The sequence below is a fragment of the Bubalus bubalis genome, chromosome 14 (assembly GCF_019923935.1).
Source record: "Bubalus bubalis isolate 160015118507 breed Murrah chromosome 14, NDDB_SH_1, whole genome shotgun sequence".
In the NCBI taxonomy this organism is placed as follows: Eukaryota; Metazoa; Chordata; class Mammalia; order Artiodactyla; family Bovidae; genus Bubalus; species Bubalus bubalis.
Window position 1 is genome coordinate 26,989,968 of NC_059170.1, and position 19,422 is coordinate 27,009,389.

Genomic DNA, 19,422 nt, shown 5'->3' on the forward strand with positions numbered 1-19,422 from the left:
AGCATTTTATGCAAGGAATGAAGGGTGGAGGAAAGAATATAAAGCATAAAATAGTGAATACAAGAAAATATAAAACAAAGGATATCAAAAATAGAATATACCATGATTCCTATGCTTAAAGCACTCATACTCTGCAGTATGACATGTTCATTATTACTCTATCATAAGAACTAAGGAAGCAAAAAATATCTTATTAATATTTATTCTTATGACTATACACATGTACATATGCATTATCAATATATACTATAAATTATTTTTATTTTTAGCATGTAAATACTGAGGAACTAATATCTAGATGGTATAGTTTATTTTCATATGAGCTATATCCATATACATAAATCCACATGGTTATAAATGTTCAATATATATTTACATAATATATTCATCATGTCAGGCAATGAATTTCTCCTCCTGAAACCATAAGTTGTGTCTGACTCTTGTGCCCCATGGTCTATAGCCTGTTAAGAATTCCGTTTGTGGGATTTTTCAGAGTGGGTTGCCATTTCCTTCTCCAAAGCAATGAATGAAGACCACAGAAATACACTACATGATAATTCAGTGCCAAGATAAAATAATTATTCAATGTGACAAATTGCTACCAAATTGTTTCTACTTTCTCTTTAATTTTTAAAAGAAAAACTAAATAATGGCTTACCTCCTGCTGAATACAAATATTCACTCTTGAGTCAATAACCAGGGCACAAATTTGAGGCACGAAACTTTCCACTATTTGCCTTTTACCTAAATAAAAGTTAATTATTGACAAATATGTATTTTAAAGGACAACCTTTTCTTATATGAGTGAATGGAAAGGACATACTAGTTCAGTTCAGAAGAAGGCCTGCAGACTGCCCTGGTCACCAGGAAGCATGAAATTCAATCCTGGTTCTGCCACTAATCAGCTGTGTAACTTTGAAAAAACACATGTACACACCCATGGCTGATTCATGTCAATGTATGGCAAAAACCACTACAATACTGTAAAGTAATTAGCCTCCAATTAAAATAAATAAAAAAAAAAAAAAAAGAAAAAACATCATTCAACAGATGTGACTGATCTGAACTCTGGCAAGGGAATAACCCCAGATCCAGTTTCTCCTTTAGGCACTTAAAGCAGTATTAGTGTTTTGGATAAATATAGTTCAAAACTGGAAACTTCTATTTTAAGGTTTTTATAAAAACTGGCCTCAATAATTTATAGTCATACCTCCAAAATTTCATAATGGTCATTAATACCTCCTCATGAAGATCTAAATAACATTACCTGTTTCTAAATTTGACCCTAGTCTCTTAAAAGACAAGGCTTTATTAATACCAATTAAGAGGAATTTGCCCCATGCTAATTCACGACATAATTTTTAAGAAATAATTTTAAATAATGGCAACATAGGAACAGAAAATGCACAATTTCACAGTGACTACATTGAAAGAAGAAAAAAATCACTGAATTATCTGAAAAGATAAAATGATTTATTTAAAAAAACTAGTTGAATCACTTCATAATCATTGGTGCTTTAGGATTGTTTTCTCCCCTAAAAAGTGAAGAATTTAGACTAGATTGTTATGTTAAGTGCAAAAAACAAATGAAAACGTAGCATTAACTACTACTGAAATAAAGAGCAATCAATCTTTTAAAACGTTTTGGCTTTGAAGGCAGCAAACAGCTGTTCCTTCATTCATTAATATAAAAGATGCACCAGCCTCAATTACCAATCCTAGGTAATTCTTCCCCAACCAACACAGAGATAAAATAACTTGAGTTTATTGTTAGGTACAAGGCACTACCAAACACAAGTTGAGATGATGAGTTGTAACATGTTCTACGTTCTCCCTGTCCTACTAAAAATTTCACTAGATCAAGGACAAACTATGGCCCACAAACCAAATCCAACTCACTGTCCCTTTTTGTATGGCTGTATTCATCAGCAGGTGCTCCGTGGAAATATGCGAATGTATGATGTTTTACTGAATTAGTAGTCTCAGGTGAATCTCATTCATTCTTAGGAATTCAGCAATCATTAGCCACCTCTGAATGAATGGCTTTGGTAATTAGCTTGGGCTGCAGAGTTGATAAGATTTCTTAATGAATTCAGCCCCCAAATCCAAGGAAAAATAGTGCTTATATGAGATACTTATACTTCAGTAAAGTCATTTCAATGAAACAAAGGTCATCTGAATCACAAGAGGCTTTCAAAAACTAAGACAAGAAATGACATCTCCATTTCCAACAGAAACATAGGTAATGAACTTTTTCCAAACTCCAACTACAGACCCAGCAGCGTTTTGGGACGCTGATGTAAGTGTAAAGGAAATTTCCATATTTCAAAACTGATTTTAACTGTGCAACTGAGGAGCTTCCACCTAACCTTCAACTGAAAGTGATTAATCTGCAGTGCAATGTCATTCTAAAAAGTAAACATTAAGAAAAAAGTAAGTCTTAGTTGCACAATTGTGTCTGACTCTTTGTGACCCCATGGACTGTAGCCCACCAGATTCCTCTGTTCATGGAATTCTCTAGGCAAGAATACTGGAATGGGTTGCCATTTCCTTCTCCAGGGGAGATCTTCCCAACCTAGGGCTTGAACCTGGGTCTCTCATATTGCAGGCAGATTCTTTACCAGATATCTGAACCACCTTGAGCGTGACTTTTAATTAAGCACAGTCATCCCTTGGAAAGCATTTATTAGAATGCTTTAGAATATTAGATTATTAGAATATTATTATTAGAATAATATTAAAGAATATTAGACTTTTTCCATATATATATATACTCTCTCTCTATATATATACACACACTGTATACATATATACACATATATAACATAATAACATAAATATACAATGCAAATATTAAGGAAAAAACCTAATTCTACAGATGTTGCCAAGTGATGACTATGCTCAATTAAAATACATGTTCATGAATTGATATCAGTATTTGGCATTATCTGCATGAGTGTGAAAAGACATTTTCTAATGTAATATACACAAAATCTCATTATAGATGAGCATGAATAAGTAAGACTTGCAATCAGTTTTTACAACAGCAAATACTAACTCTGAACCTTAATTAAGAGACACTGTTACCATCTCAAAAAAGAATGCTATTCTCCTTATTAGTATTATAAAATCATTGTACTCAATCACCATTATACTTTGAGTTGCATTAATAAAACATCTGTGGAAATGTGTTTTCTTTCTTGTTAAATAAAGTACCTGTGTAACAGTCTCAATTTCTTTCTAGGCCCACAAAGCCTAAAATATTTTCTAATTCTTTACAGAAAATATTTGTAGATCCCTGAATTAGGTAATGAATTACTAATGTTAGGATAACACAACAAGAGTTGAAAAATTATACCAGAACTTTAACAGCAAATTATTGTTCCAATAAAAATAAAGTGTTTATTATACCTTCATCATCGATGTCATGTATGACCTGAGAAGAAAATGAATAATATTTAAAACTTACTTATAATAAAAACCATTAAAAATAGTACTAAAATAGGTTACTTCTGAATTCACCATAAAATTATTTAAATTTTATTATTAACTAATTAATCAGGATAAATGCACTAACCAATCTGTTAGTGACTTTTGATCTCAGATCACATAGAACACAAATGTTTTTAAATGAACATATACATGCTTCATAACATCAGTGAATCAATACAGTTGTTACCATCAAAAGATCAAATATGTCTTCTATCATATTTATAATATAGAACACAATTTGTTTTCAAATGAACACATGCAAATTATTTAACTTTTATGTATTAACCAATTAATTAATCAGATAAATGCACTAACCAATCTGTTAATGACTTTTGATCTCAGGCCACATAGAACACAAATGTTTTTAAATGAACACATACATGCTTCATAACATCAGTGAATCAATATGGTTGTTACCATCAAAAGATCAAATATGTCTTCTATCATATTTATAACAGCTTCATCTTTTGAATTTCCCCGACTCAGAATAATCTCCTTGGATTTTTCAAACCAGGCAACCATGTAAAAAAAAGAAATGTATACATTAGTCACTTTGAATTCACTTAATAACTTTAAAAATGTATTTATAGAAACAGTAAACCTAAAAACAAACATTAAAAATAAAAATTCCAGTATTGAATCAAAATAAGTTTATGCTCTTAAACATCTTCACTGTTTTTGCTTTTTGGTAACTCACTATATGTTCCCCATTTTTTAGATGGGGATGAATGAAGTTCCAATTCCAAGTCGAAAGTCTTTATTACTCTCTTCAAATTCTTAGTTCATGAACATTCATACAATAGATAAAAAGTAAATTATCATTACACATTAGATCATTTTGTCATTGTTACTATTTGAAAAGTTTTGGCATTACTTTTTTATTATTGAACTCAGATGTCTGAGTACATGCTATGCTTTAGGGACTGTTCTTGTTGCTGGGAATATAACAAAGAATGAAAAGGACAAAAATCAATACATTTTAAAATGGGAAATATAATAAACAATATAAAAAGAAAAATAAAAGTTAGACTAGGACTAAGATGAGCGAGAGAAAATAAAGCAAGTTAAGGCTTTTTGGAGTTTTGGGACCTTACATTCACATGATCATCAAGGACCCTGTATAGTTTCCTTGTGATCTTTAATTTTCTAACATATACCACAGGTTATAAAAATATCTTATCTCAAAGTTTTATATACATTTCCCAAATTTATTTTTCAAGACTATGAACCGCTTAATTAGAAAACACAGCTTGAAACATATTTCCCTCACATGAATATGTTACATATTCTATACTTATCTTTTGGACTAGTCCTTGTTTTATCATAGTTAGAAGTCCAGCTTGCCCCAGTATAGTGATATTTTTGCCACATCTTCCAAAAGAAACCAAAATGGTTGAAACAGTTTGGATATTTCTTTTATTAAGCTCCTAAAATGCAAATCATAGATTTAAACATTTGCAAATACAAAATAAAATGGAACTGGCATTATGCTAGGAATGTTATTAATATAATCCTCATAAATCCTGAGTGTTAGTCATTATCATAATCTCCATATCGCAAAGGACAAAAGTGTGGCTTTAAAAGGTGACTTCCTTACAGCCCCTCAGCCACTGAACAACAAACTCAGCACAAAAATGCAGAATTATATAATTTAAGAAACTTTATACTTATGAGGAAATGAATCAGTTACCTTCCATTCTAAAAAGTTCTATGTATTTAACTAAGGGATATAAGAAATTTTAATCTTAGATTTGTAACAATTATCAAATTCTGGTGGAGACTGTCAATAATCACTTGCATAAAAGTATAAAAATACTTTATATACGATAAATCAAGTCAAGATTTTAGATGATTTTTGTTTTTACTTGTTTTATTTTTGCGAGCAACAAGCACTGTCCACACTACATGATTAATATGCTAATAGGTTTTCAAAAGGTAGAACACATTGTTTAAACCTCAAGTAAGTACCCTATTCTCCTCCGGTTTAAATAAAGTTAATAATGGTAACACTATGTAAACATGATTTTTGTATATACTGCTTACAAAACAACAGTCCAACATGTTATTTGGTACTCCTCAAACAAATACAAAAAAGCAAGTGGTGAAACAAGCATTTATTTATACAAGTGAGCCTGCTGAAGCCTCTTTATTCATTTCTTCCAATGGAGAATCTCCTCATAAAAAGTAGAGTGCTATCTAATAACCGTAACAATCATTCAACGAAAATGAGTATTTACCCGGCACATAAGGTCATCTAACTTGTGGAAAAACTGTTTGCTGCATTTAATCTTCACATCTTCACAAATATCAATTTGTAGAAGTGTTTTCAAAGGTTTAAAATCATTTTTCCTTAAAGCATCATCAATGCATTTTTCCAACTGCTGAAGAAATATAGAAAATACCACATATACTGAATCAAAACCAACATTAGTCACCTTATGGAATCAAGTAATTTAAGAATTGCTTTCACATTTGAAAATTCTCAAGAGCTTATAAAACAATTTATTTAACTGTCCACTATTAAATTTGGAGTAACAAAATTAGAGATTAAGTTTCTTTGACAACAATATCTATATAGGAAAAATGTATTTTAATAATTTCCACTTCATATCTCTTATTGAAAAGTCATCATTAAGTTAAAAACAAAAACCTGTTAATGAAAGAAATAAAAATCAGCTTTATAGTAACTAACCCTTAATACCATGGATAAAACCCTAACATATCTGTCAACTTCTTCATGAGGTTTAAATATTAATAGTAAAAAAAAAAAAGGCATAAAGAAGGTAAAAGCACTTCTTTAGCAGCTATACCAACCAAACTAACTTAAGCATTACATGCACACATAATTTATTATTATATTCTATATTTATAAGCTTTACAAAGTCTGCCATTCCTGCTATTAAAGTACACCTCATTAACAAGGAATTTTCATACAGTAATATGACTGACCTAAATGTAAGTATCTTACAATTTTAAACCTTAACACTAAAGTATCCAGGCATAAGTTATATATAAATCAATGCATAATTCACTTCTATGTAAAAGGTATATATAAATAATCTTTAATACTTTGTATTCTTAAAGCTTCTGGAAACAAATCTATTGAAAAATAAAAGGGTAATATTTTTATTTAAATTATTTAACTCTTGACCGTTTCATAGAAACAAATAAGTTTTATCTTTCCTAAAACTATAGCATTTAATATCTATAAATAAACAAAAAGTGATTTTAGGAATTAAAATACTTCCTTTTGGCCTAGGACCACCTACCTGGAGATCTGGTCTTATTGGCATTTTGACTTAACTTTAAAACTTGAACAAAACACCTATAAAAGAAAACATATACTTTCTGAGTCTTGCAATCTATATGTTTACAGTTTAAAAATCTTAAAACACATAAATAAGCACTGCTGCTTATACCAAAGGCAATAAATATTGTCTCTTTAAGTTCCTCACTGTTTATGAAATTACTCATTTGACTCTGTCAAAGAAGTTTCTGGAGGAAGCCTCAAGATCATTTATTTAAGCCTTGTCTTTTGATAGATGACTTAACTGTCAAAGTCCTGCCAAAAGGTAACAAAACTAGTCAGTGAAAGAATATAAATGTGGACCTCCCTCAAAGATTCCAACTTTGGGAACAGGAAGAAAAATAATCTTGAATTAATGTCTAAATGAAATTTAAGCTCAGTTCAGGTCAGTCGCTCAGTCGTGTCCAACTCTTTAAGACCCCATGAATCGCAGCACGCCAGGCCTCCCTGTCCATCACCAGCTCCTGGAGTTCACTCAAACTCACGTCCATCGAGTTGGTGATGCCATCCAGCCATCTCATTCTCTGTCGTCCCCTTTTCTCCTGCCCCCAATCCCTCCCAGCAACAGAGTCTTTTCCAATGAGTCAACTCTTCGCATGAGGTGGCCAAAGTACTGGAGTTTCAGCTTTAGCATCATTCCTTCCAAAGAAATCCCAGGGCTGATCTCCTTCAGAATGGACTGGTTGGATCTCCTTGCAGTCCAAGGGACTCTCAAGAGTCTTCTCCAACACCACAGTTCAAAAGCATCAATTCTTTGGCGCTCAGCCTTCTTCACAGTCCAACTCTCACATCCATACATGACCACAGGAAAAACCATAGCCTTGACTAGACGGACCTTTGTTGGCAAAGTAATGTCTCTGCTTTTGAATATGCTATCTAGGTTGGTCATAACTTTCCTGCCAAGGAGTAAGCGTCTTTTAATTTCATGGTTGCAGTCACCATCTGTAGTGATTTTGGAGCCCCCAAAAATAAAGTCTGACACTGTTTCCCCTGTTTCCCCATCTATTTCCCATGAAGTGATGGGCGTGGTAGGCTGTGATGGCGCACAAGGCGGCCGAGAGAAGCTACCCCACGTCCGAGGTCAGGGGCAGAAGCTGGGAGGACCCCATGCCCCAGGAGCAGCGGCCAAGAGGAGCTACCCCACGTCTGAGGTCAGGGGCAGTGGCCAAGAGTGCCAGGCTGTGAAGGTGCAGGAATGGCCGAAAGGATACCCCATGCCCAAGGCCAGGGGCGGCGGCCAGGAGGAGCTATCCGATGCCGGAGATTAGAGGTGGTGGCCGAGAGGAGCAACCCCACGTCCAAGGAGCGGTGACTGCGTGGGCGCAGGAGGGCCTAGAGGAGCTACTCCAAGTTCAAGGTCAGGAGGGGCGGCGGTGAGGAGATACCCCTCGTCCAAGGTAAGAAGCAGTGGCTGCGCTTTGCTGGAGCAGCCTTGAAGAGATACCCCATGTCCAAGGTAAGAGAAACCCAAGTAAGATGGTAGGTGTTGCAAGAGGGCATCAGAGGGCAGACACACTGAAACCATAATCGCAGAAAACTAGTCAATCTAATCACACTAGGACCACAGCCTTGTCTAACTCAATGAAACTAAGCCATGCCCTGTGGGGCCACCCAAGACAGGCAGGTCATGGTGGAGAGATCTGACAGAATGTGGTCCACTGGAGAAGGGAATGGCAAACCACTTCAGGATTCATGCCTTGAGAACCCCATGAACACTATGAAAAGGCAAAATGATAGGATACTGAAAGAGAAACTCCCCAGGTCAGTAGGTGCCCAATATGCTACTGGAGATCAGTGGAGAAATAACTCCAGAAAGAATGAAGGGATGGAGCCAAAGCAAAAAGAATACCCAGCTGTGGATGTGACTGGTGATAGAAGCAAGGTCCGATGCTGTAAAGAGCAATACTGCATAGGAACCTGGAATGTCAGGTCCATGAATCAAGGCAAATTGGAAGTAGTCAAACAGGAGATGGCAAGAGTGAACATCGACATTCTAGGAATCAGTGAACTAAAATGGACTGGAATGGGTGAATTTAACTCAGATGACCATTATATCTACTACTGTGGGCAGGAATCCCTTAGAAGAAATGGAGTAGCCATCATGGTCAACAAAAAGAGTCTGAAATGCAGTACTTGGATGCAATCTCAAAAGTGACAGAATGATCTCTGTTCGTTTCCAAGGCAAACCATTCAATATCACAGTAATCCAAGTCTATGCCCCAACCAGCAACGCTAAAGAAGCTGAAGTTGAACGGTTCTATGAAGACCTACAAGACCTTTTAGAACTAACACCCAAAAAAGAAATTTAAGCTAGTAATACAATATTTTAGAAGGGAAGTATATGCAAGTATATTGCCAAAGAATAGTATATACAAGAATATACAAATCTGCAATGAAAGAAGGAAAAGATAATCTAAGCACATTTTCCCTTCAAAGGAAAATGGAAACAGTAAGCAACACCCTTATAGGAAGCAACATGCTTACATTAAGCATCATCTTAACAAAAGCATCTAACATTTCCAAATGCAACTTGGAGGTTTGGAGGTTAGTCCTATAAAGGAAAAGAAATAAAAACAATCTAGAAAAGATCTTTTCTAGACATCATGAATAGAACAACTTTAATCAGTACCATGAACAGGTTTATAATAGAATCACAAGAAATCCAATGTAGAGGGCAGTTAATTAAGTAAACCAAGAGGAATATAGGACTGTCTATCTTTAAACCACAAAAGACACTAGTCAGCCTACTTTCTAGCAGACATGCCAGGAAAGACATTTAAGTGCCAATGAGAACATACATAATAGGCATACAAAAAGGGATGTGTAAAAAAAAAAATAATAAAAATATCTCCTGCATTTCCAAAGATTAACTCTAGAGGGGAAAAACACCTGATCCCCAGAAAAACATTTATTTCACGTGCATAAGGAGACAAGTTTAAACACGTTTTTGCAGCATTGTTTTGAGTTCACTTCACTCAGTTGTGTCTGATGCTTTGCGATTCCATGGACTGCAGCACACCAGGCTTCCCTGTCCATCACCAACTCCCGGAGCTTACTCAAACTCATGTTCATTGAGACAGTGATGCCATCCAACCATCTCATCCTCTGTCATCCCCTTCTCCTCCTGCCTTCAATCTTTCCCAGCATTAGGGTCTTTTCCAATGAGTCTGTTCTTCAAATCCGGGGGCCAAAGTATTGGAGTTGAAGCTTCAGCATCAGTGCTTCCAAGCAATATTCAGGACTGATTTCCTAAAAGATTGACTGGTTTAATCTCCTTACAGTCCAAGGGACTCTCAAGAGTCTTCTCAATACCACACTTCAAAAGCATCAATTCTTTGGTGCTTGCTTTCTTTATAGTCCAACTCTCACATCCATACATGACTACTGGAAAAAACCACAGCTTTGACTAGACAGATCCTTGTTGGCAAAGTAATGTCTCTACTTTTTAATATGCTGTCTAGGTTTGTCATTGCTTTTCTTCCAAGGAGCAAGGGTCTTTTAATTTCATGGCTGCAGTCTCCATCTGCAGTGATTTTGGAGCCCCCCAAAAATAAAGTCTCTCACTCTTTCCATTGTTTCCCCATCTATTTGCCATGAAGTGATACGACCGGATGCTGTGATCTTAGTTTTCTGAATATTTAGTTTTAAGCCAACTTTTTCACTCTTCTCTTTCACTTTCATCAAAAGGCTCTTTAGTTCCTCTTCGCTTTCTGCATAAGGGTGGTATCATCTGCATATCTGAAGTTATTGATATTTTTCCCGGAAATCTTGATTCCAGCTTATGCTTCATCCATCCCGGCATTCTGCATGATGTACTTTGCATATAGCTGGGTGACAATATACAGCCTTGATGTACTCCTTTCCCAATTTGGAACCAGTCTGTTGATCCAGGTTCTAACTGTTGCTTCTTGACCTGCATACAGATTTCTCAGGAGGCAGGTACAGGTGGCCTGGTATTCCCATCTCTTTAAGAATTGTCCAATTTGTTGTGATTCACACAGTCAAAGGCTTTGGCATAGTCGATAAAGCAGAGTTAGATGTTTTCTGGAACTCTCTTACTTTTCCGATGAGCCAGCGGATGTTGGCAACTTGATCTCTGGTTACTCTCCTATTCTAAATAAGCTTGAACATCTGGAAGTTCATGGTCCATGTACTGTTGAAGCCTGGCTTGGAGAATTTTGAGCATTACTTTGCTAGCATGTGAGATGAGTGCAATTGTGCGATAGTTTGAATATTCTCTGGCATCATTCTGAGTGGGAAAACTCAAAAGCACCTAGACCAATGCTGGGAATGGGAGAGGGGGCAAGGAATGAATAAATATAATGTGGCATATAATAATCAATTTTGTGAACACAATAAACCCGAATTTTAGATATCTGCAAACAGTTTTAGTGATTAAAAAACATGCTGCCCGATGATAAATACAGCGTAATGCCACTTACATGAAAAAAGAAATTTTATATTATTTACAATTATCTCTAGGTACAATTTAAGTATACACACAATCGTGTGCATCCACCTGTGTGTATATAGAGACATTCACTTACACCACTTAGGACAGTTTGACTATTTGTCAGCTTATTGAGGAAAAAGAATAGAGAGTTGCACAAAACTGTGATCAGCTATTTGTTGAAGGGAAACTTCAGTTTTATTTGCAATTTATATTTATTTAACCTTTTAAAAGTAAATTCACACTAAAATGTAGGTAGGTAGGGTCCAAAACTAGGGATCAGTGAAAGGTAGGTTTGGGCTGTTGTGAGGAAAGTGAAATTACCAAGAAATTACCAGTCTTTGCAAATAAGTAGCTAGTGTCCAGACGCTCCATACAAGTCTATCCAGGGCCTACTGTGGTCTTGCCCCATCTAGTTTTGTCTATTGTAGCTTAAATACTAAATGGGTGATTCTAGGTCTGTGGCTTTCTGGGAATTCCAGAATACCAGCAATGATTCATTCCAAGATCTCTAAATAGTGGGCAGTTGTTTTACCATTTTGCCTGTAAAATACTGGAAATGCAGGGACCCACAGTTTGCTTTCCCACTTCCCAAGAAGGAGTGTCCCTATTTTCTACCTGGCTTCACTCTCTTTCTCATTCTCCCCAGGCCATCACAGAGAATGAAAATTTAGCCTGTAGTAATGCAATTATGGAGGTAAGAAGTAAGTATTGGAGGTCAGCAACCAACAGGGAGATTAATAAGGAACCATAACGGGAACAGCATAGGCTAGAGAACCCTGAGCATTCACCACTACCACTATCACCACAGGCCTGAAAGCTTCAGGAGGGAACATTCCTTGGAATAAAAAGACAAAGTGGAGGGTACCATCGAATATCACAAAGGAAGTATAGAATAAAAAGTTGAGATAAGAAGAACAGATGCATACATCCCAATATCTATTCTTTAAGAAACCTAGAAAAATTTTAAAACAAAAAAGAACAGAGGGATGGCAACAGTTGAATAATAGCTAAGAACATTCCCCAAACAAACACAAACATCCACAAATTGTAAGATTCCATGAAATTCAAGATAAATAAGAAAAATTACGTCTAGACACATTGTAAGGACATTTCTGAATAAGAATAAAAGAGAAAATCTTAAGTCACCACAGCAAAAACAAAACACAATGCATGCAAAAGAATAAACATAACAGATTATGTTTTCACAATGCAATAAATTTAGAAATCAGCTGCAAAGGCAGCTTCAAACTTCCTATCTATTCAGAAACTTAAACACATATATTTGAATAGTCCATGGGATATTAAAAAACAGAAGTGACAAAATGTTTAAGTGACTAAGAAAACATTAACATACAAAAACCTAAAGGATACAAAGATTTATAGGATGCAACTAATACTTAAAGTGCAATTCATAGACTTGGATGAATTAATTAAAAGGTGAAAGAACTGGCCAAAAGAGAGACCCACAGGACCTCCAGTTGTTAGTTATCAGAAAAAATACTTCAAAATAACTGAGTACTATGTACATAATGATTGTAAGACTGAGAATGGTGGCAGAGAACTGGAAACTGGGGTGGGAGATAAGGAAGTCCAGGGAAATCTGAACAAAAGACCAAATAATTCTAGAAACAAAAATAGTCAATAACAAGATTATTAAGAAAGAATAAAATGGATAGTTTTAATAGCAAATTAGACAGAGATGAAGTAAAAGTTTGAGAAATGAAGTGGTACCAGAAGAATATATCCAGAATGAAGCAGAGACAAAAATATGGCGGGGGTGGGGGGGATGGCGAGAATCAGAAGTCAGATCAAGAACACAGGATAAGTTATTAAGCCCCATGTATGTGTAACTATAAATCCAGGAAAGATTGTGAATGTGACAGAATCAATACCTAAGATATGATGACTGACAGATTCCCCAAACCAACAAAATGCATCAAACAATAGATTCAAAAAACCCCATGAATCCCAGCAAAGGAAAAAAAAAAAAAAAAAAAACCAAACCTGGGGTAACACAGAAAACTGCTAAAAATTAAAGTTCAAAATAAAAAAACAAACTGCTGTCAGAGAGTAAAAAGGTTATTTTTAAGCAGCATCAATAAGACTAGTAGCTGACCGACAGAAACTATGAAAGCCAGAAGACAGAATAATAACTTCTTCAAAGTGCTCTAAGATTGGACTTCAACTACACATTAGATAGACGGATCTAACAGACCTATATGGAATGCCTGTAGAACAGCAGTAGAACACACATTCATCTCAAGCACACATAGAATACTCTCCAGGATAGATCATATATTAGGCCATAAAACAAATCTTAATAAATTTAAGAAGACTGAAACCACATCAAGCATCTTTTTGGACCACAAACTGAATAACCTAGAAAAAAATGGAACCAATAAGAAATACATACAACCTGTCAAGACTGAGTTATGAAGAAACAATCTGAACAGATCAATTATTAGTAAAGAAATTGAATCAGTAATTGAAAACCTCCCAACAAGAGACGTCCAGGGGGCTTCCCTGGTGACTCAGTGGTAAAGAATCCATTTGTCAAGGCAGGAGACCAGGGCTCAATCCCTAGCCTGGGAAGATCCCACATGCCACGGAGCAACAAAGCCCATGTGTCACAACTATCAAGCCTGAACTCTAGAGCCTGGGAACCACACTTATTGAGCCCTCACACTGCAACTACTGAACCTGTGTGCCCTAGAGCCCATGCTCAGCAATAAGAGACGCCACCACAACGAGAAGCCTGTGCACCGCAACTACAGAGTAGCCCCCACTCACTGCAACTAGAGAAAAGCCCTCATAGTAATCAAGACCCGGCACAGCCAAAAAAAAGAAAGGTCCAGGACCAGACCGCTTCGCCAGTGAATTCTACCATCAAACTCTTCCAAAAAAACAGAAGAGAAAGGAATACTTCCAAACTTATTTCATTAGCCAGGCTTATTCTGATACCAAAGCCAGACAAGAACACTACAAGGAAAGAAACTAAAAAGTTCTTAAAGAAAAACGGCAAGCTAGAATTCTATGAACAAAAGTACTATTTAAAAATAAATGGAAGAATCATCCTCTTTGCTATCAAAATACATTACAAAGTCACAATTACAAAAAAAAACCATACTAAAAATAGGAAATAAACAAATGGATCAATAACCAAGAGAATCCAAATGCATATCCAAGCGTATATTTGAACTTCATATATGAGTAAGAAGGTTTTGCTAATAACAAATGTAAATTAGTCAATAAATACCCCAAATGCCCAAAATGACATTGGGAAAACTAACTCAAAATATAAAAAATAAAATTAGGCCCTTGCCTCCCCCATTCATCATTCACAAAATAAACAATGAATTTACTAAAATCAAAATGTTTAAAAACCATTAGAAGGAAACTCAGGAGGATCTCTATGACTTTGAATGGTGAAAAAATCTGAAATAAAAAGCACAAAGCATAAAAAGTAATAGATTCGAACTTTTTGTGTATCATTGTCTCTCTCTCACACACACAAATTAAGGACTCTCTATTTAAGAGAGGATTAAGGATTCTTATTTACTCAGAATCCAGTACTCAGTACTGACCCAGCAAGTTCTATAACCATGAACACATTCACTCTCACAACTCATACCCTTGAAGCCCCCAAGAAACACTCCCCTTGCCTATGTCTTTAATAGAAGGGGATAGGACTTCCCTGGTGGTTCAGGGCTTATGAATCTGCCTGCCAATTCAGGGGATACAGGTTCAACCCCTAGTCTGGGAAGATTCCACATGCTGAAGGACAACTAAGCTCGTGAGCCACAAGCACTGAGTCCTCGTGCACCCTAGGGCCAGTGCTCTGCAACAAGAGAAGCCACTGCAATGAGAAGCCTGAGCATGGCAACTGGACAAAGTCTACACAGCAGCAGAAGACCTAGTGCAGACAAAAATAAATAAATATTATAAAAATAAAAATTAAAGGAAGGGACTGCAGTTAATTACATTAGTCTGTTTATTCTGTATGTTCGAAATCTTACATAACAATAAGTTTAAGGGACTTGGGGTGGGGGTGAGGGAGAAGCTGAAACAATGCAGAGAAGACTGCAGGTTGTGCTGATACTGACATTTTAGTCCCTGCTTCAGAAAGGAGATAAAACCTGAGCAGCCCAAGTGCTCAGGTAAGAGAAAAAGACATCAGTCAACTGTCAAATTCTTTCTCTGGTAGAGCAAAACTAGTTGATTCTTGCATAAGGAAAAGCTGCTTCCTAATCGTGCCAAAGGTCCATTTTCTTGCTTCTCTTTGTTTTCTAACTTGTGGCTCTGGAAGTACTAGCAACTAAGTGCACAGTGTTTGCAACAGTTGCACATGGTGCCAGAGAAACATTTTGTATTTCTAAGCAACCCATTATTGTTTAATTTGTTTCTACATAAATCTGGAAAACTGCATGAACATGATATGGACTATGCACAGTCAGGGGGCAAACACAAGAATAGTGACTTTTAAGAAAAATATTTAATAAGATTTATTAAAAATATCAGTGCTATTAGAAGAAATTATGATTAATGTTCATTAATAATTTGTATTTACCTTAGTTATAAGAAAATTTTAATACTGCACTATTTTTTACACTTACATCATGTTTTTGGTGAAAATATACTCAAATTAGTACATTTTGAACAAAATTACATGTTGTTTTAATCCTTCAATCATACTGTCAATACAACACAGTAAAAATCTTGATTTATTGATTTTACTAAAATGAAAGTTTGTGAAATATATACTAATTCATGAATTATACAGGTCATTATACTTCTCAAAAAATTCAGTCCATCAAATATCCATAATAAATGCATTCAAGTATCTTTGATATTTTTGCCAACACTCAAAAATAAGAGCTTCATACACATTTTTCTGTTTTGTTGCAATGAAGGTATCTGTCTGAAACTAAAGACTAGAATATTTTATTTCACAATTTGAAAATGTAATTAAAAAGTTTAAATACTTAAAATATTTCAGGGGCTCTATTTGTACTTTTCCCCTACTGTCAGCAATTGTTGGGGCAGACCTGCCTATTATTTTACACTTTTCAGCATCACAACCACAACAATGTGAATTCGAATTTACACGTAATTTACAAAGTACTCTGAGACATGAAATACAACACAGAGGAATTACTTATGGCCAAGAGGCACACAAAGCTAAAGAGATGGTTTAGTTCCTAGTCTACTTTTGTTCAAAAAACCATTCAAGGGGAAGGAAAATTAATTAGTATCTACACAGGAAGATTTTTTAAGTAAGGAAACTGAATTCAACAATCCAGTTAACTCCTCCCTCCCTTCCAAGGCTGAATGCAAATTGACTTTAACAGAGCCCCAAATTGGGTACTAGCCATTAAACATGACAAACACTTGCAGCTGAGAGGAAAGGCTGAGTCGAGGGTAAAGCGATACACTTCTTTCTACCATCACGAGTAAACAATTTTAAATATCTTTAAATTGCTCTGAAGTTCTATTCACTAGAACAAGGAACAACAGAACGATCTAGGAGACCTAGCACGGAATAATAATTTTTCAAGAGTCTGCGTGCGTGTGTGTGTGGGAGGGCGGGGGCGTCAACTAAGCAGGTTTGGCGTTACAGGCAAGCCTTACAGGATGAATGTGTATATGCAGGCCGATAAAAGGGTTAAGGTTTAAAAAAACACTCAACAACTTGTCAGAGGCACACATTTCCTCCCCAAACTCAATGGAACAGTCCCCTCAGCCACCAGAGCAAACTAACAGTTTTGAATGTGAATCCGGACTCTTCCCAACACGACTCAAGTGTTACACAAGCTATTTCACCAACAGCTGCAAAATGGCATCGCCCGTGACCCCCAGACCGTAACACACAGACTCATCTCATCACCCTTCTGCTGGTACCGTGGACTTCACGACCCCACTCCGGAGAGGGGGGGACACGGAGAACACACTCGCGAAGAATGGGTGCGGGACGGGGGGAGGGGAAACACGTGTGTGCACTGCTACCGCGAGGCAGTACACACACACACACACACACACACACACACACACACCCACCCACCCCCCACCCCTGAGCGCATTTACATCGTCCCATAAGCTAAGCAGTGGGGGCGGGAGGGGGCCAGAGTCTCGGCTTCCGCGCCCGTTCCGAAACTCCGACCCGCGAGCGTCTCCACTCTCGTCACCATCAATATTCTGATTCTGATCAGTGCTCGCGTTCGCGGTCATCCCCGGGCCCGCGGGCCCGCGCGGCACCCCGCCCCTGACCTCCATCCCCGTCCAGGACACCAGCTGCCCGAGCAAGACCAGCGCGGTCCAGGCCACCGCCGGCCCCTCACGACCACACTCCCCGAGACTCGTTGACGCGTGGCCCTCACCACCTACCCGACGCCCCGCCAGAGGCCGACCCCACCCCCACCCCTGGCTGCGCCACTGCGGCCATTTCCTCAACGGCTCCGCCTCAACGGTTAGGAGGCCGTTTGCTAGTTCCGCCGCCCCTGGAGGCCCGGCGGACGCCGCAACTCTCCCCTAACGCGCCCCACCGTCAAGGAAGCCCTCCCGGGCACCCAGCTCAATCTGTCGGCTGGAAGAGGCCTCCGCGTGGATCTCCTAGATTCGCTGCAACCCGGCGTCGAGTCCCCGAGCCTCCGTTACCGCCTCTGCGCCTCAGGCGGCCAAGGGAGGGCGGGAAGCGCCCGTCCAATCGGCTTCGCGTGCGGTTCGGCACCACGTCCAATCAGCGCTGCCGCCGGACAGGCCCCGCCCCTCACACCCGAGCAGGCACCTCCTAAGGCCGGAAAGGGAGCGCCGAGGTGGGAGCGGCTCGGGGCTTCAGGTAAGTGGGAGGCCGCACGCAGGCCAGACCCCGACCCCTGACCCCGCTCGCCCAGCGGCCTCGCCGCGAGGGGAGGCGCCAGCGTCCTTCCTCTGCTCTCTCTTCCCTCCCGTGGTGTGGACGCGCTGGAGGGGTCGACCGGGCCTGCCCTCCCCGCAGAACGTGAACCTGAAGGACCAAAAGCGCCGGAGACCGCCGGGGTCCCCACACCTATCCGGGAAGGCTGGACGGGACCGCAGAGGCACGAGGGCCCTAGACGAACCTGAGGGGACGCGTGGTTAAAGTTCCCTGAAAGAGGCCCACGCTGAGGGCCAGCAGAGGGCAGCAGAACCACTCCTGATCAGCCTCCACCGACCACCGCGCTCCGCCCCGCCCTCCAGGCTACGCCCACCTCGCCCCGGCCCCGCCCCCCGCCCAGGCCGTGCGCGGGTTTCCTAGAAGCAGGTTCTGTGAATGAGTGCTCTCGCTAGCTTGAATCCCAGACCCCTAGGGGACAGAGCATTGAGGCTTGGCACTGAGCGAATCAAGTGTTTCCCCAGGGATTTTAGAATATTTCAATTTAAATTATCAGTTTAAATGATAAAAGCAATGGATGATTGTGGTGTAAATTAGGCAGGGAATTCACAAATTACAGCAGACAAGCAGGTCAAAAATTAAAAAGTGACTCCTCACCTTGCCACTTTTTAGTAGAAGAAAAACGTTTAGAGCCCTTTTTATTGTTCAGAAAATCCAAGGGATTATGTCGTAAACGTCACTACCATATGGAAGAAAATATCACTGATTTAATTTCATTTGACATGTTTTTAAATAGGTCTTTAGATTATGTTAGATGGAAAACCTTATCAGTCATAATCCGAATGGACGTTCAATTAAATTTAACAAACTTACTGGGAGAGTCTTCTCAAATGGCAGAGAGAAGGTGGGTATTGCAGTGGGTTTGAATGCTAACCTTGCTACTTACCAGCAGTGGAGCTTTAGGTGAATTACTTAAATCTCTCTGCTGCTGCTGCTGCTGCTGCTAAGTTGCTTCAGTCGTGTCCGACTCTGTGCGACCCCATAGACGGCAGCCCACCAGGCTCCCCCGGCCCTGGGATTCTCCAGGCAAGAACACTGGAGTGGGTTGCCATTTCCTCCTCCAATGCATGAAAGTGAAAAGTGAAAGTGAAGTCGCTCAGTCGTGTCCGACCCTCAGCCACCCCATGGACTGCAGCCTACCAGGCTCCTCCATCCGTGGGATTCTCCAGGCAAGAGTACTGGAGTGGGGTGCCATTGCCTTCTCCGAAATCTTTCTGAGCTTCATTCTTTTCAGCTGAGAAATGGGGCTATTATCTACCAGGT

At 38.6% G+C, this 19,422-nt stretch overlaps 1 protein-coding gene across 15 annotated transcripts in view; it reads right to left on the reverse strand.

Annotated features, from left to right (window-relative positions):
* Nucleotides 1-19,141, reverse strand: part of SYCP2 (synaptonemal complex protein 2) — an 80,446-nt gene extending 61,305 nt beyond the window's left edge. For 4 of the 15 annotated variants that reach the window (XM_044927822.1, XM_044927821.1, XM_044927816.1 and 1 more), the window contains exons 1-7: nt 17,792-17,936; nt 6,762-6,817; nt 5,730-5,873; nt 4,791-4,919; nt 3,910-4,014; nt 3,412-3,436; nt 659-744 (exon numbers count right to left, since the gene is read on the reverse strand). In XM_044927822.1, coding sequence (XP_044783757.1) covers nt 659-744; nt 3,412-3,436; nt 3,910-4,014; nt 4,791-4,919; nt 5,730-5,873; nt 6,762-6,785 — 513 coding nt within the window. In that variant the 5' untranslated portion in view covers nt 6,786-6,817; nt 17,792-17,936. The other 11 variants (XM_044927818.1, XM_044927814.1, XM_044927819.1 and 8 more) reach the window with 11 other exon arrangements.
* Between the last annotated feature and the right edge of the window lie 281 nt (nt 19,142-19,422).